This window comes from Lycorma delicatula, chromosome 1, assembly GCF_047948215.1.
Source record: "Lycorma delicatula isolate Av1 chromosome 1, ASM4794821v1, whole genome shotgun sequence".
NCBI classification, from domain to species: Eukaryota; Metazoa; Arthropoda; class Insecta; order Hemiptera; family Fulgoridae; genus Lycorma; species Lycorma delicatula.
Genome location: NC_134455.1, coordinates 333,649,325 through 333,669,522, shown reverse-complemented (window position 1 = coordinate 333,669,522; position 20,198 = coordinate 333,649,325). Strand labels below are relative to the sequence as shown.

Sequence of the window (20,198 nt, the reverse complement as noted above, 5' to 3'; positions counted from 1 at the left end):
TTGTCTTATGCAGTCTACAGGTTGTACTATTGTATTAACATCATTCAGTCACCTTGGTATATTCGTTCTGTTACTTGGTTTAAATCTACAGGCATTTGTGTTAATTATTTTTTAATAAGAAAGTGAGTTCTTTAAAAGACTGTCTTTTTGCAGAAGTAAATTATAAGCTTAAAACATTTACTGAGGATAACAATTTTGAACGGTGGTTAAAAAATAGTAGGCTTAATTTGTTTGAAAGTGCACTTAAAAACAAAATTATCATGAATTTTAATCAGAAGAGGCATTTACGTCTTATTTATTTTAAAGGAAAAATGTAAATAAGTATAAAAAATTGGCACGTAACTTTGGAAGATAAAAATTATCAGTTAGATGATCCATAATCTAACTACAGATCTCGTTTTCTTTTTCCTGTTTAGCCTCCGGTAACTACCGTTCAGATAATACTTCAGAGAATGAATGACGATGATATGTATGAGTGTAAATGAAGTGTAGTCTTGTACAGTCTCAGTTTGACCATTCCTGAGATGTGTGGTTAATTGAAACCCAACCACCAAAGAACACTGGTATCCGCGATCTAGTATTCAAATCCGTGTAAAAATAACTGACTACTAGGACTTGAACGCTGGAACTGTCGACTTCCAAATCAGCTGATTTGGGAAGATGCGTTCACCACTAGACCATCCCGGTGGGTAACTACAGATCTAACATATAACATATTCACGTCTTTCTTTTTCTGTTTAGTTTCCCGAACAACTGTAAGGTATTACTTCAGAGGATGAATGGAGATGATATGTACGAATGTAAATGAAGTGTAATCTTGTACAGTCTCATGTCGACCTTTCCTGAGATTGTGGTTATTTGAAAACACGAAGAACACTCACTGTACTATTACTAGGCTGATTTTTTTTTTCTTCAAAATCCTTACCAAATGAGGTTTTCAAGTTTCTTTTTACAGTAGATGGGATTTTCTCAGCTTTTTCTGTAGTGCGGAATGCCTTTGTTGTTTATTTAATTTGTTGCAAAGTTATTTACTGAGCGAGTTCATATGCTTCAGGAACAAATTCATCTTCACGTTTGCTTGAATTGCTTGCTGATTTATTAAAATTTTTGAAGTGCATGTTGGGCAAGGGGCTTTACCAGTTATTAAATTTACATTAAAATTTGTTGGCTTAAAAAATGCTCAAGAAGTATATTATGCAAGCCGTTTTTTTTACTAGTCTTATTGTGAGTTTTTAAGGGATCACAACACTTTCTCCCAAATATGCGATTGTACTCTTCTAAATATTTACATTTATGATAAAGGCAAATATTTTTAATTTTAACAGAAATTCGTAATTGTAAAAGGTTTTGTTTGCTCTTCTTCTGGCAAGTTATTTATACTAATTACCCCTTATCAGGGGCTGGCTTATCTTGTTATGACACAGTTCATTTATCACTTCACCCACATAACAAAAATTTGTTATAAATGATTAACTGCTATACATAAGTATATTCTAAAGGCCGTAACAATAACTACAGTAAAGAAATTAAAAAGAAGCACATGTCATCCAATTGAAGTGATCCCACTTATGCTGCAGGTTTTGTGTGGTCAAATGGTGGTGGGGCGAGGTTCATGTCTCAACAAGCTCAAGCATGAATCTCCTGTTGCTACAAGTCAGTAGGCTATAGTACAGTAAGCTATAATAATTTTTTTTTTTTGGCATACAATGACTTTACTTTTTTTAACTTTGTGGACTTGAGTTGTAATGTATAAGCCAGCACATTATAAAAATTAAGTACTAGTAGTTAGATTAGAATATTTTATCATAAATTTTTTACCCTTAACAGTCAGAACATGGTGTTTCATACTTATGTACTTATTACTTTTTAGTTTTGTAGAATTATTATTAAATCATGTTTAAGCTTATCTAGCCATATATAGAGAGGCTGTGGTTGGTAAAGACATAAATGACCATTATCAGGCTGCCTAAGAACTGGGCACATTTTTGACCAACTCCTAAACTAAGTAAGGCCCAGTGATCAAATTTATACAGCATGTTTATGCTTGGATGAAGTGTTTCCTGTAACATTTTCAAATTTTTTCACTCTGGCCCCCTTTTTTTTTAGACATAATGCACAGAAAATGGTTGAAAACAGCTTTTCGTCCATCTTTAAAATCCTTTAAAAAAAGAACATAAGTCTCCTGGCTAAACTTTAAGTTCCAATGTTAAAAGTGAATTTTAATTGTAAATATCATTATATATATATATATTTTTTTTTTTTGCAACTTAACCCTTTCGGCCTCAAGCCTATTTTGTAAGTACTAGTTAAAAGCCTCAAGCACGTTTTTCAGAAAAAGTAGATGTATGGTAGAAATGCCACAGAAATAACAATATACACAATAAAATTATGAAAAAAATTGTAATTACTCAGTAAACTATGTAGATTGTGGTGCGCAATCCAAAATTGTGTTACACCCTTGATTAATTATTTAAAAAATAAAATTCAACTTTTTTTCATTTAAAAAAAAAAATACTGAATTTGTTCTTTATTTGAAAAAAATCCTTGCTATTTATATGTAATCTATCACTGTTTCTAAAAACTAAACTTATTTCTGAACAAAATAAAAAAAATTTCACTTAAAAATCATTTTATTTACAGTTATTGAAATTTTTGTGTTACCATTTTTTTGTATCATTTATGCTTTGAAATTTCAAAATAATTCCAAAATGGTGCGCTGAAAACATTTTACCAAACCAAGGGGTTGCCTGTGATGATACTATACTCCAGTAACTCTAATTTTTAGAGTTACTCCAGTAACTCTAATCTTTCTAATTATCCCCATATTCAGTATGCAAGCTATAAAACCTTTCATTTCAGAAATGGTAATATTTTTCCATTTTCAGTATGGTTCAGACAGCCTATTTCTATTTGCATTTAAATATTGATTGGCTGATCTATTGGTTTCTTTCACAATCAATTCAAATAAATTAAGTGTAAATAATAAATAAAAATAAATTATAGGTGTGGAACCTGGATTAGGCAAATGCTTTTGTCCGGGGAGTACCAAAAATTGATGTGAAGAGGGACATTATCTTCCGGTTCAGTGATGTTTCTGAATGCCTCATATTCTTTTGAATCCTCATCACTATCGCTTGTGATTAATTCATCCAGCCCCACTGTCACTAGATAATTCGAAATCGCTATCAGTATCATCAACAAAAAAGTAATCAATTTCTGCATCGGTAAGGCGTCTACAACGCCCGGACATGTAGAAAAAAACACCGAACTAATGAATAAATCTGAATATTTTACGGATCACTGTAACTAAAACTACAACTAACACTATAATTGAAACTAATTTCATAAAATAATATTATAATTATAAAAAATCCCTTATAAACGGACGGAGTAACCAAAACATAACCATGAATGCACGGAACAAACTTCTGTTTACATCAGAGATTATCGTAATTTTGAAATCGATTATTCTCTAAAATACATATCGTAAAATGAAAACAACCTACACTATCGATATCTACGAATTGTAATCTTTAAGAAAATATACTATATGAGCGATCTAGCAGTAACGTAAAGAAATATATGAACATAAAAACTGCACCCGATATATCGTACGGGTGAGACTTACAAGCACTCATTACGATATATCGTTACCTTGAGGCTCTAAGGGTTAATACACAAGAAAATAGTTTAAACAATCATTTTAGGTAATTGCATAATGAACATTCATGATATCTTTATAAGTAAGGGAGTTACATGATTTTCCGCAAAACATGAGGATACTGCACAAATAAAAATGACTGCAAAAAATGTTACGAAATTTTAATTATAGTTTTGCATTCTTAAACTACTAACTCCTGGTAAAAATATTACAACAATAAAAAATGTTCAGTGACCAAAATTATTTTTATTTTATGATTTGAAATGGATTGACCCCATATCATATCAAAGAATATCTTTTTATTTCATAAATTTAATGGCCAGAGAAAAAATTAAATACCAATGTTTAATTATAATATAGTAAAGAGTGTTAGATCAGCAACATGTATAACTAATTATTTTGGAAATAAATGTTATTGTAATATAAATTCATAATTTATGTTTTTTGATAAGTTAACAGCAGTACTACCAGAGTACAAATGTACTCTGGTATTGTATGAGATAAATATAACATTCCAGCATTGATTGATAATCAGTAGTTTGAAAAGTCATATAGTTCTAGAATATGTAAAAGAATAGTATTATTACATGTAATAATTTGTCGGTGTTAACTTTAAACACTTATTCTAAAACTGAGGAGATTAACTTTTTTTTATCTCTGTTTTATGTGTGAATTGTTTATTGCAGGTTAAAGTAAGCAGCATGCCTGGGTTCAGTAGCAGTGGAACGTTTAAAATATTCGTTGGAAATTTGGTTGATAAAACCACATCTGCCGATATTAGACCACTGTTTGAAAAATATGGGAAAGTTGTAGAATGTGATATTGTTAAAAACTATGGATTTGTGGTAAGCTGATGTTATACATTGTAAATAATTTTTTCTTAAAAGGAATGTGTAGTTGGATTTTTACTAGTTTTAGTTGTGTTTTTCTGTTATTATATTTCATCTTTGTACACTTTCTCCAACATTAATGATTGCTGTCTTTTCTTGATTTCTGAAACTTACTTGTAATGATTTCTATCTGTACTTGTGACAAAGATATGGTGAATCTAAAACAAAAATGAAACCATGCTTTTACATTAAGTGTTACTGAAGTACTAGCAGAATAGACTATTCATGAGAAATGAACAAAATAAAATCATAAATTTGTTGAAACAGAAGACTTCTTTGATGTCTACATAATACTATTCTGAATGAATCAAAGTTAACCATCAAAAGTGTAATTTACAATTATCAATTAAGTGTAGCATATATAATTATATTAGTATAATCAAAAGTTCAGTAATAATAGACTAGTAGAAATGCAATATATGGATAATTTTCAGGAAAAAATAAATTGATAATCATACATAAAGGAGGTTGAAGTTAGGGACCGAACATCAAATGTGTTTGTGTATGTTGATACGTACTATCATTTTATCAGTTTCTATAGAGGTCAAGATCCTCATTAAGTTAGTTAAAGAAATTTAATAAAAACTCTTTGATGGTATCCTGTGTGTGTAGGCATAATGGCATATAAATAAACTTGCTTAATATCTTCCAGCATTAGAACACCCTGGAATATGCAGACCTACAGAGGTCGCTTATATGGATTTTCACAATTTTAAAAATTACTTGTGAAGTTTCATCTGTTGACAGCAGACAACATACCTTTGGGGAAAACCTTTCATTTAATATTCTTTACCACAATGTGAAGGCTGTACTTTACAGCTGCGATTGATATTTCACTTGAAATTATTGAAAAGTTTTTATATTAAAGGGACCACGGGAATAAAGTAGAACTATTATAATTAAACTTGTACATTATATAACTTTGGAATTTTTGGGTGAGCAGCCAATATTTGCACTCTTTCATAGTAAATAAATGAACTCTTTTGATAGTCTCCCTTCATAATATTTTGCTCTGCTTAATTCAGTGAAATATTGTTGGACATTAATCTAAAAGTTTATTTGAGAAGAAATTATGACAAAAAAAAGTATATGAGCTGAACGAAAGATGTGAGTTATTCTTGTGGTTCTGAAGCTTCTTGAAGTACTGATTTTATTTTTGTCAAACTTTTTTTCCGTTTGGTTACTCAAGTGATTAATGTGAATATTTTTATTTGTATTCTCTAAGTTTTTTAATTTTTGATTGCATTATTTTACAGCACATGGAGAATGAAGAAGTAGGTCGAGATGCTATTCAAAATTTGAATGGCTACATTGTTCATGGAACACCTATGAAAGTAGAAGTAGCTACTAGCCGTAAGGGACCACACACTACAAAGCTTTTTGTTGGAAACCTGTCAGACAATACTAAAGCTCCACAAGTTCGAGCATTATTTGCAAAGTATGGCACTGTTGTTGAATGTGACATTGTGCGAAATTATGGATTTGTGGTATGTAAAATTATTTTCTTTAATAAAAATTTGACTTAAAAAAAGCTTGAAACACAACAGTAATTTGATTTTTAATTTCAATATATTTCTTTAATTCAGAGTTAGGTAAAGTTATTTTAAAGAAATTAATGAACTTTTCAGTAATAGTGTTAGCTGTTAACATAGTAAAACAAGAATCTGTTATATATCTGAATGTTTTTCTTAAGTCAGTATACTTGATTGGCTTGATTATATTTTCTACTTCTTTCTGTTTTATGTGTCAGTCTTAACTTAAAACATATTCACATCCTGCATTCCCAGTTTCCTTCAGATTTCTGAATTCCTCATGTACCAGATTAACTAACCTGAAATATCTTTAATTCATGATCCATCAATATATATTTTTTTATCCAGATTCTAACCTCTCTTATTTGTCTTTGGACTTGTCGATTTAAAATTTTATAGACTGAGCTTATTCTCAAGATTTTCATGTATTTTTTTTTCATACATATTTCATGTAAGATTTTCATTACATTTCATAGTCCCTTATTTCCTTTCTCACATAACATAAAATGCACTACACTGCACAAATATATTTCAAGAATTTCTTTCAAATTCTGTATCAGCTCTTCATGTTAATTGCTGTATAGCAGTTGGAAATTTTATAATTCTAATTTAGACATAAAATGTGATATCTGTTTGTATATTACAACAAATATGGCGTGTCTGGGTGATGATAACAGAAGTGTTTTTCACCCAGGAAAAAATATCTTAAAGGTAGTCACTTGCATTATGCTATCCATCAAATGTTTTGTGTTACGGACGTTACATATCACTAGTGTTTATTGCTAAAACTCTTATGTCAAATCTGTGTCAGATCTGTTAATTAGTCAGCAAATAATTAATAAGGAGGGATAAAGAGAAATAAAAGGAAAGAACCTGATTGACTAGTAGGTCGCTTGATCTTTTTGAGAAGTTTATTTTATAATTAAAACAAATTAGTAGTATTTTAAGACAGATAATAAAAATGGCAGTTATTGTTCAATCAGAATGAGAATAGTTGCAAATGATAGAAGGTTAGTGTGTTAGATGCATGTGGGATTGAATTTTGATAATGTGTATGTAGTATTCACCATAATTCTTTTACTGTGCATGACGCACTCTTATGTCTATTCTCACGACAAAAAATTCATTCTGTGTTGTCTTATAAATTGTTCACCCATTGCAAATAATGTTATTAATGAAATGGTAATTACAATAAACAATTTTTCAGTTATGTTATTAGATATTTAAGTTAATATTAAATAACAAGTTAAGTTGTTTCATTTTACTGTAAAATGTAAGACTGTATTACAAGGGTCACTCAAATGTGAATTAGATTTTTGATTACACAGCTTGTGTACGACTATGAGGTCTGGTGTAGAGGGTATTGATGGAAATTTGTGGGTGGGGGATTGCTCTTCCAATTGCATTGGCCTAAGCTCTGGTCAGTACCATCATGTCGAAGGAAGAGATTTTGTTATTAGTTGTGACTTAACATTTGAAGTTTTTTTCATGAGATCGTCAAACCCTCTGCAATTTTGGCTGGACTACATACCCAGTTAGGGATATAATGATGTAATGTAAACAAATTTGTTATACAATACGCGTGCGCGCATACACACACACACATATACACACTTATGGAAACTACATGTTATTAACAACTGGTACAAAAACTACAAGCACTTGGAGAAAAAGATTAAAAAAAAAAAAACAAAACTAGAACAGCTACTATAAACTGCACTTTCACATTAACAAAATTTAAAACAAAAAACTAAAAACCTCACTGCAGGTGATTGCAGTGAATGAAAAAAAAAGTTTTTTAATCTGCTTTTATGTTATGTTTTTTATCTGCTTATGTTCTTTGTTTGAATAGTAGTTATTTTTGAAATTGCTTGCTTACCAGTGAATTACCATCCGCTCCCCACCACACCAGAAACTAGCAGTCATTTCAGCTCACACTAGTAACTTGTTCTAGGTTTAGAGTATGGAATTTATTAGTTCACAAATACTTTACTGTTATTTCACTGTACCAGTTCAATTATGTAATACAGGGTGAGCAACATAAAACTGAACCCATAACATAACTGCTGCAGATTTGGTAGGTTATATTGGAATGAAATTTTATGAAGGATACGGATAAATTAAATAGGAAAAACATAAAACGTAATTAAAATGTTGCATTTATTTACCTTATTGTTACAAAATACGTTAAAATGACCACCCTGGACACTGATGCACTTTTGTGCTAGACTGATCATATTGAGAGTCATCTGATGCAAAACGTCATCAATTGCATGATTCCTCATTGAATGTTCAGTTCATCAATACTCTGGGGATTATATGCATAAACTTTCTTCTTTAAGTAGTCCCAAAGAAAAAAAATGGCAAGTAGACAACTGGGGAACATAGAGGCCACCGTCCTCTACTGACAGCTTGTTCGTTACTGCCTGAATGCGGTTCAGTGAAACGTTTGATGTGTGACACATTACTCTGTCTTGTTAGAAGAAGCTATATATTTTTTTCATTATCAGTTAACTGTGTATAGAATTATTTGAAAATTGTGAGGTAAACTTGTGTATTGACAGTCTGTTCAAAAAATATTGGTCCTGCTATACAATTACTGGAAATGGCACACCTAAAACCAATTTTCTCATCCTGAAGTGGACGCTTGAATATCTTTTGAGGATTTCTCACCATCCAATACTTTGTGTTCTACAAATTAACATGTTCGCATAAATGAAATTATGCCTCGTCTGACATGAAATACAATATTGGGTTTATCTGTCCACCAACAGTGTTTTCAAGAAGGCAGTTGCTAATCGTCATTTTGGTCTGTCTGTCTCCTTCAGTTGTTGCTCAGTCATAACAAGTTTCAATTATATTCATGATGAATTTTATGACAAGATGTGTATTTAACACCAGATTGTTGGGATAACTAGTGTAGTGATTTTTTTTTGGACTGGCAGTAATTCTTCTTTCAATATCGGCAATGGCCTTTGGAGTCCGAATGGAAGGTTGCCTATTTCATTTTGAATTTGAAAGTGAACCTGTTTTACGCCATTTTTTAACTAGATTGTGTATGCTATTCTTCACTGGGATATATGCGTTCTGACACTTTTCTACAAATATGTCACTTGATTCTTTAAATGATCCTGAACGAATATAGGCCTCAACTATTAGCCATCCTCTTCTGGATTGAATAAGGCATTTTACACAAATACAACTGGACTCACAACATTGCACTGTAACAAAACTACCACCTGACAAACGGCAGGAACAATCTGTAGTAACGTACACATCCACTAGTCGTTCTAGTTGTGTGAGAGTTTTTCATAAATAGTGTTGGTAGTGGTTTAATTATGGGTTCAATGCTCACCCTGTAGTTTTAATTTTTAAGTCTGGCTTAATTGTTTGTGCACTTGCGCACATGCAGTAATGTGAAAAATTAATATATTGTGTTATTTGAAATGGTTAAAAAAAAGTAAAAATTATTTGGTCAGAAACAAGGTGTGAATGCACTTTCATTTCTCACATTTCAGTAATAGCAGTGAAAACTGATGATAAAAAGTAGCTTTAAATTGCATTTATTAGACATGTATAGGAACAGCACATTTTTATTTGATTGCAGCATATTGATACTAATGACGTGAACACGTGCATAAAGGAGTTAAATGGTTTTAATGTTGATGGCCAGCCAATAAAAGTGCAGGTGTCAACAAGCAGAGTTCGTCAGCGACCTGGAATGGGTGATCCAGAACAGTGTTATAGGTAAATTCTGTTTGTTTTGAAAGTATAATAAAAATATTAACTTTTTATAAGAATTGTGTAATTTATATTAAATTATTTAAATTTAAATAAATTATGTAATTTATTTAGTAAAGATTAATATCTACTAAAGATATTAAGGAATAACAGAGATAACTTGCTAAATAACTGCTAACAAAAAAGATAAAAATTAACTAACTATACTGCATTGAGTTAGCTTATAGAATGAAGAATAAACAAATGTTGTGTTTGTGCAAGTGAGTTCATCGTGATTCTACTGAGTCACATCCCATGTATCAGTGCCAATTCACAACGCAGCCATATCTATATTCAACAGTATAATCATCACTCAAAAATTATATCATTATTTAGTATCCATGTAATTAATCATGTAGAGTAGTTATGTAATGAGACATTCACATAACATTATGTCTTCTCAGTTTTATTAAAATCCTTGATCTTTTCATATGATTGTTCTTATGTTCTATTTTTGTGTTTCTGTTATTTATGTAGTTACTCTAATAGTTATTTGAAGTTAATATAATGGCAATTTTTTTAAGTTTACTGGACCATGATTAGTGTATTCCTAGATTTGTGTCCTTATGACTTGTGTTACACCATTATTTTGACATCATGTCTGATACAGATTCAGCATGATTATTGATATCCCCTCTGAAAAAAAAGTCCTTAAGTTGTGCAGAAAAACATCATTTTAAATGCTTATAGAAGCAAATTGCAGAATAATCCAACAGCATTAATTTCAGATGTCGTTAATAAAACTGCTAACATAGTAGAAGTTAAAGTGCTTTAATTGACAGGGATGATATCACTATACAGCAAAGACATTACCACACTGAAATAAGAAAATGAGGTAAGCAGATCGTAGAATGTGGAATATGGATCAAACTTGGATCATGGAAGGCAATACAAAAAGTTTTGTTTAGAAAGTTAAAGGTGTGAATTATTCAAAAGAAGTCTTTCTGTGTGGCTTATCAACCAACAATGAGGCTCCTTTGGAATGTCTCATTCTGTATATCTACAGTGATACTGGGTTTGTCAATAATGTTCTTTATCTAAGTCTACAGGAGACTGTCATAATGAATAATAGTGAGAAATGGTTTAGCGATGGATGCGTTACCTCATATGGAAGATAATTCTGTTATTGTCTTATATAATGCCCCTTATAATTCATGTAAAAAGGAAAAAATTTCAGCTCTGTCTTGGAAAAAGAATGATATCAAAATGTGGCTTAGTTCAAAAGGAGTGATTTTTATAGAGTATGAACTTAAGGTTCAATTATTGCGAAGAGTTAAACGTACTAAAAGTAATTTTAAAGTGTGTAAAATTGATGAGTTAAGCAAGATCCAGTGATAAAACTATGCTTTGATTACCTCCCTATCATTGTGAATTCAACTAGATGAATTAATTTCGGGTCAAATTAAAAGTTGTGTGATGTCAGAAAATACTACGTAAAAATAACTGATTTTAAAAATTTAAGATTAAAAGCCATCGATAATTTGAGGACCAACAAATATTCCTTCTTTAATTTTTCCTTCTCTTACATTCGGAAATTTCTGCCTGATCACAAAAATCCAGGACTATCTTGCTTTTACAAAATTTTTCATTAGTCCCAGCTTGATATGGTGAGGGGTTAAAAGTGTTTTTTGGGTTCAACTAAGGGCTCATGAATAATATCTTTCCCATTTGAAGTTGTTTCTTCCACTCTTTGGTAACAATGTTTATTCCTAGTTTGGCTGTCCCATTCGCAAAGAAAACACAAGTACTTATGGCCTAACTACATGCCTAACAAAATAGCTATAACTCAAATCACCAAATATGTTCCAGCTGTGTTTCTTCATAATTTATTTTTTCAAAAAGTCTTTCATCACATTGTCTTTCAAATTAATACCATAAGTAATTGGTATTGAAAGATATTTGTTACTGTTGTGTAGTAGAACCCCTTTTAAACTATACTTGTATGAATCTATGAAAGGGGCCAGCCCTCATTGCAACAACATAAGCTCATCAATATTTATGCAATAAACCAAATTATTTTCATCATTAAATAAAGTACCAAGAAAGCTTTTTTTTGTTGGCCTCAAAAGCTTGAAATTCTTGTATTTTGTTGAAGTAAATTCCAACTTTGCAGTCTTTATTCTGAAGTCCAGCTAGATTTTTTGATAAATTTAAATCCCAAACAAGTTATTTAATTCACCTTATAATATAAGATGTGGCTTATTGAAAGATTATTCAGAATCAAAATCATTGTTGTCTTCTTCAGTACTGCCTGATTGTTCATCTTTGCTTTTAAAACATATTCACATGAGGTTCAGGAACTGATTGCAAATTGCAATGAAGGAAATTTTACAGTGTGTTTAGACTTTTTAGAAATTCCAGACACACATGTTAAACGAAAGTAACAATAGGTTACATGATCCATTGGTTCATGCCAAACCATAGGTACACAAATGGCAAAGCCTGTCTGTACCTTTCCACCATTCTCTTAAATATACAGAACAATTATTGCATACTATATGAGGAGCTCTCCAATGGTGAGGAGGTCACCAATTTTACACTGAAAGTACAAATGATATGTTTTTGTAATTAAAGGCGTAATGTTTTTCTGTTTTGATTTTTCGGTAAACTTGCCATACATATAATAAAAGGCATCCAATCATTTACACAATTTTGAGGCATTATGACACTGCACTATTAACAAATGTAAGACTGAACAAAATTAATTCATTTCCAAATCCAGTGCTTAAGACATACAACAGCTGTGTTTTCAGCTACATGTTTTGACCTGTACAGACATGATTAATCTTGTCATGAAGGCTCATTCTTCACTATTAGATATGATGTCACAATATGTAACTATGATATGATTTAATTGTTTGTCTAGTATTGTTTATTTATAGCTTACAAAGTTAAACAATAAAAAATGAGCTATCAAAATACAATATAGTAGCTTAAAATGCTTACTGTATGTTGAAAAATGAAAAAAAATCCTTTACTTACAATTTAAAAATTTTTCAAAAATGATGGGCGATAGAAAGATTCTGAGTTAATATTCGTTTTCAGCATAAAAAAACAAATTAAAATCATGTATCGCATATTAGGAAACAGAAATTATGCTTTATAAGTTTTATTATAATAGAAAAGCTAGGTTAGAGGCTTGTTATATAAATGAACTTTGACAACTTTTTTATAACTTTTTTTTTTTTTATAGTATTTTGGTGATGTGATGGAGAATTTCTGTATAATTTTAAAAAAAGTTGTATTTATTACTTAGATGCTTACTTTTACACTGGGTTATGCACAGTTGAGTGGTTAATTAGGTGTGTTGGGAAGTTTCTAAACGTACTTTTTAACTGTAGTTAAAACTTTTTTAACCTAGTTTAAAAGGAAACTTTTTAAAAAATATTACTTGATTTTCAAGTAATCCAATTTTGAAAAATTAATTGTTTTTTCAGTTGAATTTGCATTACATCATACATCTTACAGGTTATAACCAGAAAATTAAAACTGGCAAAAATTTCTGCAAAGATCTTGCTGCATAAAAAATTAAGTACTCTTAAATTGCCAGATTTGCTGTAAGCAGCTACTTGCAGTAACTCAATTAGGGATTGCACAATACCTTAACTTATTCAGTTAAGCTTGGTAGGAAACAATGGAGATAAATTGTAATCTCTAAATATTAAACAGTTCAGTTGGGTGACTGTTACCAATAATTATTTACTATTAAGTAAATTAGGTACATTAAATAACTTTGACTGGGTTGTAAAGTTTTTTTATGTGTTTAAATTAATTTATATATATTTGTACAACTACAAATTAGATCAAATTCTAATTGAGAATAACTGGATTTAATACTGTTACTCTCAATTATTGCTTGTTTAGACATTTAATGAGATCAAAGATGATTTTGATCTTAAGTCAAAAGGAGTTAAAGAATCTTTTAAATTGGTTCAGTAGTTTTTTTAGTGTGTGGCGGACACACATACGAACATTGCATTTTATGTATACAGAAGAAGAGTGTTTGTATATGTATTTGTTTTGTAAATATCTCCACACTGGCGCCTTCTAGCGGGTATACTCTTAGCAAGAATTTTTCTTTTCATGTAACTATATATTCTGAATGAGCCAAATGGTACATAAATATAATTTATTTAAATATTTCAACCCCAGCACCACTTAGCGGCTCTGTTTTTTGCAAAAATATTTCTTTTCACATAACTAATATATATATATATATATATATATATATATATATATTCTGAATATGAGCAAAACCGGACCATAAATGCAATTTTTCCAAGTATCTCGAACCCAGCACCAAACAGCAGGTCCAAGGTCCAAACTAATTCAGAAACCTTTGCGGGTGTGCGGACAACAACTCACCAAAGTTTCATTGCAATCAGTTGAATGGTGTATGAACGCATGCGGGATATATATATATATGTAATAACAGGACTAATAATGATAAAAATGTTCTTTGTAATAAAAAATAAAGTGTTATTATGCGAGTGAATTTATTTAAGATGGGTAGTATTAAAGTGGAGATATTTAAATGTGCTTATAAAAAATGTACATACTTGTGTGTGGATCCATAAAATAATAAGATTGGTCATATATTTGACCAATTATGAGATCAGAAATCTCACTCCATTTATTTAAAAGTTATTTGATTAAATAAGAACTCTGTAAATGTATGTTGTATACTTAAAAGTTCAGATAAATGTGTGTAGTATTTGAGCACTAATATTTTTTGGTTTAATGCTTGTGTCGTTAGACATTTCTTCTAATTTCTTGCTTGACAATGTAACCATTTAATATTTGTGTTTTTTAGAGGATATAAAGTAGAATTGGGGGTTTATTCATATTTACATAAGTTATTTTACACAGAATTACACATTGTAATTGTGAACTTGTAAATACTTGCATCTTGTCCAAAAATATGATCTTGCAGCTTGTCGTTGCATGTAAATAATATGATTTTGTAGGTGTTAACTTCTGCGGGATTAACATTCTGCAAGTTGTAATTCATGTACAGAATAGGTTAAAAACTCTTAGTAAATGTGGCAGGTCTGTTGCATTCATGTCTACTTCACATTATGTGGATGTATCACATAATTTTTAATAAGAGTGAAAAAAAACTGAAACTTTGCTAAATGAACAGTTGGGATGAATATGAAAGTGAATGTTAATGTTGTAGTGATATTTTTTTACCAACAGACCATTTTCAGCATGGTAATGAATATTAAAAAAAAAATTTGACCTCAAGTCTGAAAAAAATACATGTTCATTTATTATAATGCATGTTATCTTTAAATGTCTTCTTTTTTATGTGTTCTGGATTTTTTATTCATTGTTTTTTTTTTATGATCAGGATGTTCGTTTAATAATCACAATATACAGATGAGCAAATTTTACAAATGAAACATTTAAACATCTGCTGCCAAAAGGAACTTCAGTAATAATGAAAATTATAATTGTTATTTTTCATTCATTTATTTATATATATTTTTTTGTTGAAAGTATAGGTATAATTATTGAAATTCTGATGTCAAAAATTAGGAAAACCAACCCAGTAAACAATGAACCGAATTATGAATTTTTGAAAATCACCTTTTTTAAAGGATTTTTTAGGTTTATTTCAGTGTTTTCTCAGTACAAAATGGAGCAATCGAGTTGTTAAAGGGCTTGTTTTAAAGTTATTTTAATTATCTGCAATTTTTTTTTTTTGAAGTGTTATGGTTGTTCATTATTTTAAATTTAGAACCAAAAAAATAACTTTTGTCTCTTTAAACTTTATTTAGATAATAAAAAAAAAAAATAGTAGTTTGTAACATATACATCTTGATCTATAAATCATCTTATATACGGGTGGTACAGTTGGTTTCCTTTTAATTCACCTCAAAAATCTCTGGCTTGGTCTAATGTTTTTTTTTTAAATATTTTAATTTATGGTTTGATTTATACATAATGTTATTACATATTTCTTGATGGAAGTTGGTGTTTTTTCTACTTAATTGAAAAATGACAGAATGTTAGTAAAAATATATTTTTGAACTTGGTGATATTATGAACCATTTCAAGTAACTATATTTTTGTTATTTAATTTTAGCAAAGTTCTGGGTTTCCTGATATTAGTTTTTATCTGAGCTTTTAGGGTTTTGTCCAGCTTTTAGGGTTTTTTTTTATAATAACTTGTGATGCCTTTCTCCATTAAGTTGTTTAGTTTATGGATTTTTAATACAAAAAATCAATCCAAAAAATGGTATTCACCAAAATCATTTAGCAGTTGTCTGTTGTAGGCTGTGTTAAAAAAAGTACTAGAATTAGCTATAAAATCAAATGCAAACAATTGTTAAAATTGAATTATATATGTACATAGCAAAACAATTTATTGATTTAATTGAATTTGTGTTAAAATGATATCCAGTGTTCTTGCTCAGAGGCTTGTGAACATATATTTGTCGAACTTCACATAATCACTGTTGGTTTGAGTTAGATTGTAGTACTTCATAATGTTGATGATTAGTATTACATGATTAAATTAAAATTTTCTTCTTTTCTTAGTGCAAATTTTAACTTTAATTGTCACTATTAGTAATGTTTGAATGAATGGTTTGACATATTAACTTGCATATCTCTTATTGTTAGTGCTTAGATTGAGTACACTAAAATGCATCTGTTTGCTTATAATCTATTTAAAATTTTGTTTGAAATAAATCAAAACATTATGTTTTTATCCAGGTGCGGTAGAGGTGGTCACTGGTCAAAAGAATGCCCCAAGACAGGGTAAGTTGTTTTGATAAGTAAATTTACGACCGCTTTTTATGTAAAATCCAATCCTTAACTGTTAATATATCTTGTATGACTATATTCATTTATTCTGAATTATTTATTTTTGTAAAGGCATTTCTTTATTTGTATGTATTCTCTTGTCAATAATACTTGTTCATTCATACTTAGAAGCCTATCTATAATCACTTAGTAATTCTGTGCAGTCTGGTGGGTTCATGAATTGTTGAAACTTCAGATTAAAAAAAGACAGTGTTATGTATTGATTTAAATATTATAAGGATGGACATTAAGTAGTTTAGGAAATCTAGTAAAATTTTCTGAAGTGAGTGTTTTTAAAACCAAATTACATTTTAGTATATGTAGTATGCAAATTAATTTGTAATTGTTTACATTTTCATATCAAAGGAGAAACACCCACATATGGGGTCTTTTAAAATGACTTAAATTTTTTTCTATAGAATCTTGCTCAAATGACTTTGTGATTGACATTTGTTTCTGGACATTTTTTATTTGCTAAATGGATACCTTTTACAAGCTAAAGATCTGTAAATCAAATCGGACTTTAAATTAATCAAAAAAGAAGTTGCTGCATAGTAAAAAGCAGCTGTAAAATTTGTGGTGCTCCTGTGAAAATTGGTGTAGATTTTTTTGTTTACTAGGAACCAGTTCAGAATGAACAGACAACAAAGTTAGCAGTTCAATAACATGGCTAGAAGGTACAGATGGTAGTATTTATTACCTGTCTATTTGGTTATGTCTGCAGTCTCTCCTATCTAAATTTAAAAGTGCTTTTGAGATAAGTAATCATAAAAGGTTATAACCAGTTTATAAACATGCTTAAATTAGAAGTTAAGTTCTGATTTTGTATTATATTGTCTGAATTAAACATGTTCACAAGCAGTAGATATTACTGTATTGAGTCTGTAACTGCAAACATGAAATATAATTTGTAATTTCACATGTCTGGTGTTAGTGGTATAACAAAGAAGCTCTGAATGAAAGATGTGTTTCCATAAGAAAAGAGAGGGAGAATTATTATATTTGATAGATAAAAATATGTGATACAGATAAGCTATCACACTATGTAGCCAACTAAAAATTGTTTTTAATCAATTTTATTAGTCCATGTTTATTAAAATTCTTTACTATTGTTACAGAAAAGAATTTTGATATATCTGGAAATGGAGACTTTAGAAGAACCTCACCCCCCACCCTTGGTATTGCAAAATAATTACGAATATTATTGAGACTAATGTGAAAACCCGTGTTTTAATTTGTCAGCTTCATGTTATATAAGCTCGTGTAAGTTTTAGAGCTCAGAAGATAGATAAATGAAAAATTCTTGAAAACCCTGCAGTCCTGTTTTTCAGAAAATTTTAATGTTAATATTTTTTTGTGTTTAAATTGAACTCTCAACAAAGTAATATAAAACAGAAAATAGCTTTTGTTTTATATATATATCTTTATATATACACTGTGTGTTTCAGAATGAATATTGGGGGTTTAAAGATATGTAATATTTATTAAGTTTTACTTACCTTGATAAATTATTCAAGAAATGAAAGAGTAACTCAAAAACAGTTTTTCCTTTAAATGTTCAATGTGAGCACTATTCGTCACATGGCACACATCCTGCCAACAGGACAGTTCATCCCATACTTTAATCAGCAAGTCTGGAGTAATTGATGCAACAGCTGCTTCAATATTGTGTCTCAAGTTGGATAAGTCAGCTGGTAACAGTGACACAAAGAAAAAATATCACAGGGTCAGATCGAGCAAATGTGGAGATCATGGCAAACAAGCCCTGTCATCTGGTCCCTGGTGACAATCCAGCGGTTGGGGAGAATTTCATCCAGCCAATCACATACTACAGCGTTTGCCAGTGAGGAGGAGCACAATCTTGTTGTTAAATAAAGTTCTTTGGTTCGTATTGCAGTTGAGGAAAATTCATGGCTAGCCCTCCTAATGGATTTCCTAGAACTACACACAAAACTCTCTCTTACACGTTCAACATTTCCTTTGAACACACTCTGTTGTCCTGTACGCTTCCCTATACAAATACAGCCTGGTAGCCCTGAAAAGGGCTGGTGGGTTCTGTAGTGGTAGCCGAACAATTTGTTTGATGAGGTAGCTCTGAAAAGGCTGTTGAGTCTGGTTGCTGGTCTCTGATAATGTTAGCTCTGCATGACTGGTTATGCTCAGGGAGTTGTGGCTTGTCCATTGGAATTAGATTGCGATTTCCCTCATTGGCAGTGGATGCCATTACTACTCTTCAGTAGCAGGACTACTACTACAGCGTGGTAGTGGTGGCCCCCAGAGCCCTGCAGTGTTGGTTAGATTTTGGTTGTCTTCTTCTAGTGGGGCCAAGGCAGTTGACCGTGAGTAGTGCTTGTATGGCTCCATCTTCAGAGTTACCTCTTCTGGTAGCAGGCTTTGTGCTAGGCCTGTCAGACTTCCTGCTCTGGCAGGAATGTGGCCCTCAACTGGACAATCTGTTGTTGGGCCAGCTTCTGCTGGTAGGACTGTGGGTCAGGTTGCTGATCAGGGTGCTTGAATCCTGGCAGAAATGTGGTATCTGCACCCAGCAGTTCCCTTGGTGGGTCACCAGGACCTACTGTTCCTGGGGATTGTTGACGTTCACCAGGAGGTCCAGTGTTGGGCTAACATGGAGACTACTTCACGCTTTTCTTCTTGTTCTTCCTTGGTGGTGGTTTGTGGGAATGCTTTTACCTTCCTGCAACGCTGCTGGCATGTGATGGAATGCAGAAAAGTACCGTCTTGGTGAGGCATGTGCACGTATGTGTATTGGGACTGCAGTTTTCTGTGATATTGTACTGGCTAGGCTCACGTTTGCCATCGTAAACAAAGCACATGGCAATAATATATATTTTATTTATTTATTTATTGATAACAAATTACAAAAGTAACATACAACATAGTGCTTATATCATATATTGCAGAGATATATGAGGGTCATTCAGTAATTAAACAGAAAAATAGTTGTACAGCAAAAATGGTTTATTAAATAAATAAAATTTTTTTGTCTACTTTTCCATATAATCCCCACCAACATCTCTACACTTGTCCCATCTTTTTACACGTCCTCGTATCCCCTCAGGAAAAATTCTTTGCCTTGATATTAAAGCCAATTTTGTACTTTTTTCTTTACCTCTTCGTTGTCGTTGAACTTTAGTTTCCAGCGTTAGTTGTGCCATATGAAGTTGAGCATTGTTTTGAAGAAGAAGCATGCCTTTCCGCTGCCATCCTGGACATTTCCTCTTCAACGCGTGCATGACTTTGTTCTTAATCATGGCTGAGTAGTATAGGCTGTTGATAGTGCATTGCTCCTCCAAATAATCACAGAAAATTGAGCCATGGGCTCTCCAAAAGATGGTTAACCTGACCTTACCAGCCGATGGTTGCGTTTTGAATTTCTTTCAGACAAGTGATTGAGGGTGTTGCCACTACATGCTTGGACTCCGGCTAAAAATGATGTATCCAAGTTTCTTCACAGGTTAAAATCCTGTTTAAAAATGCATCACCTTCGTTATTGAAATAATT

At 31.1% G+C, this 20,198-nt stretch overlaps 1 protein-coding gene across 3 annotated transcripts in view; it reads left to right on the top strand.

Moving 5' to 3' along the window:
- LOC142334278 (RNA-binding protein lark-like) overlaps positions 1-20,198 on the top strand; it is a 45,762-nt gene that overhangs the window by 7,314 nt on the left and 18,250 nt on the right. For 2 of the 3 annotated variants that reach the window (XM_075382193.1, XM_075382191.1), the window contains exons 2-5: positions 4,348-4,506; positions 5,808-6,038; positions 9,691-9,830; positions 16,587-16,631. In XM_075382193.1, coding sequence (XP_075238308.1) covers positions 4,363-4,506; positions 5,808-6,038; positions 9,691-9,830; positions 16,587-16,631 — 560 coding nt within the window. In that variant the 5' untranslated portion in view covers positions 4,348-4,362. The remainder of the gene's footprint in view (positions 1-4,347; positions 4,507-5,807; positions 6,039-9,690; positions 9,831-16,586; positions 16,632-20,198) is intronic. The other variant, XM_075382192.1, reaches the window with a different exon arrangement.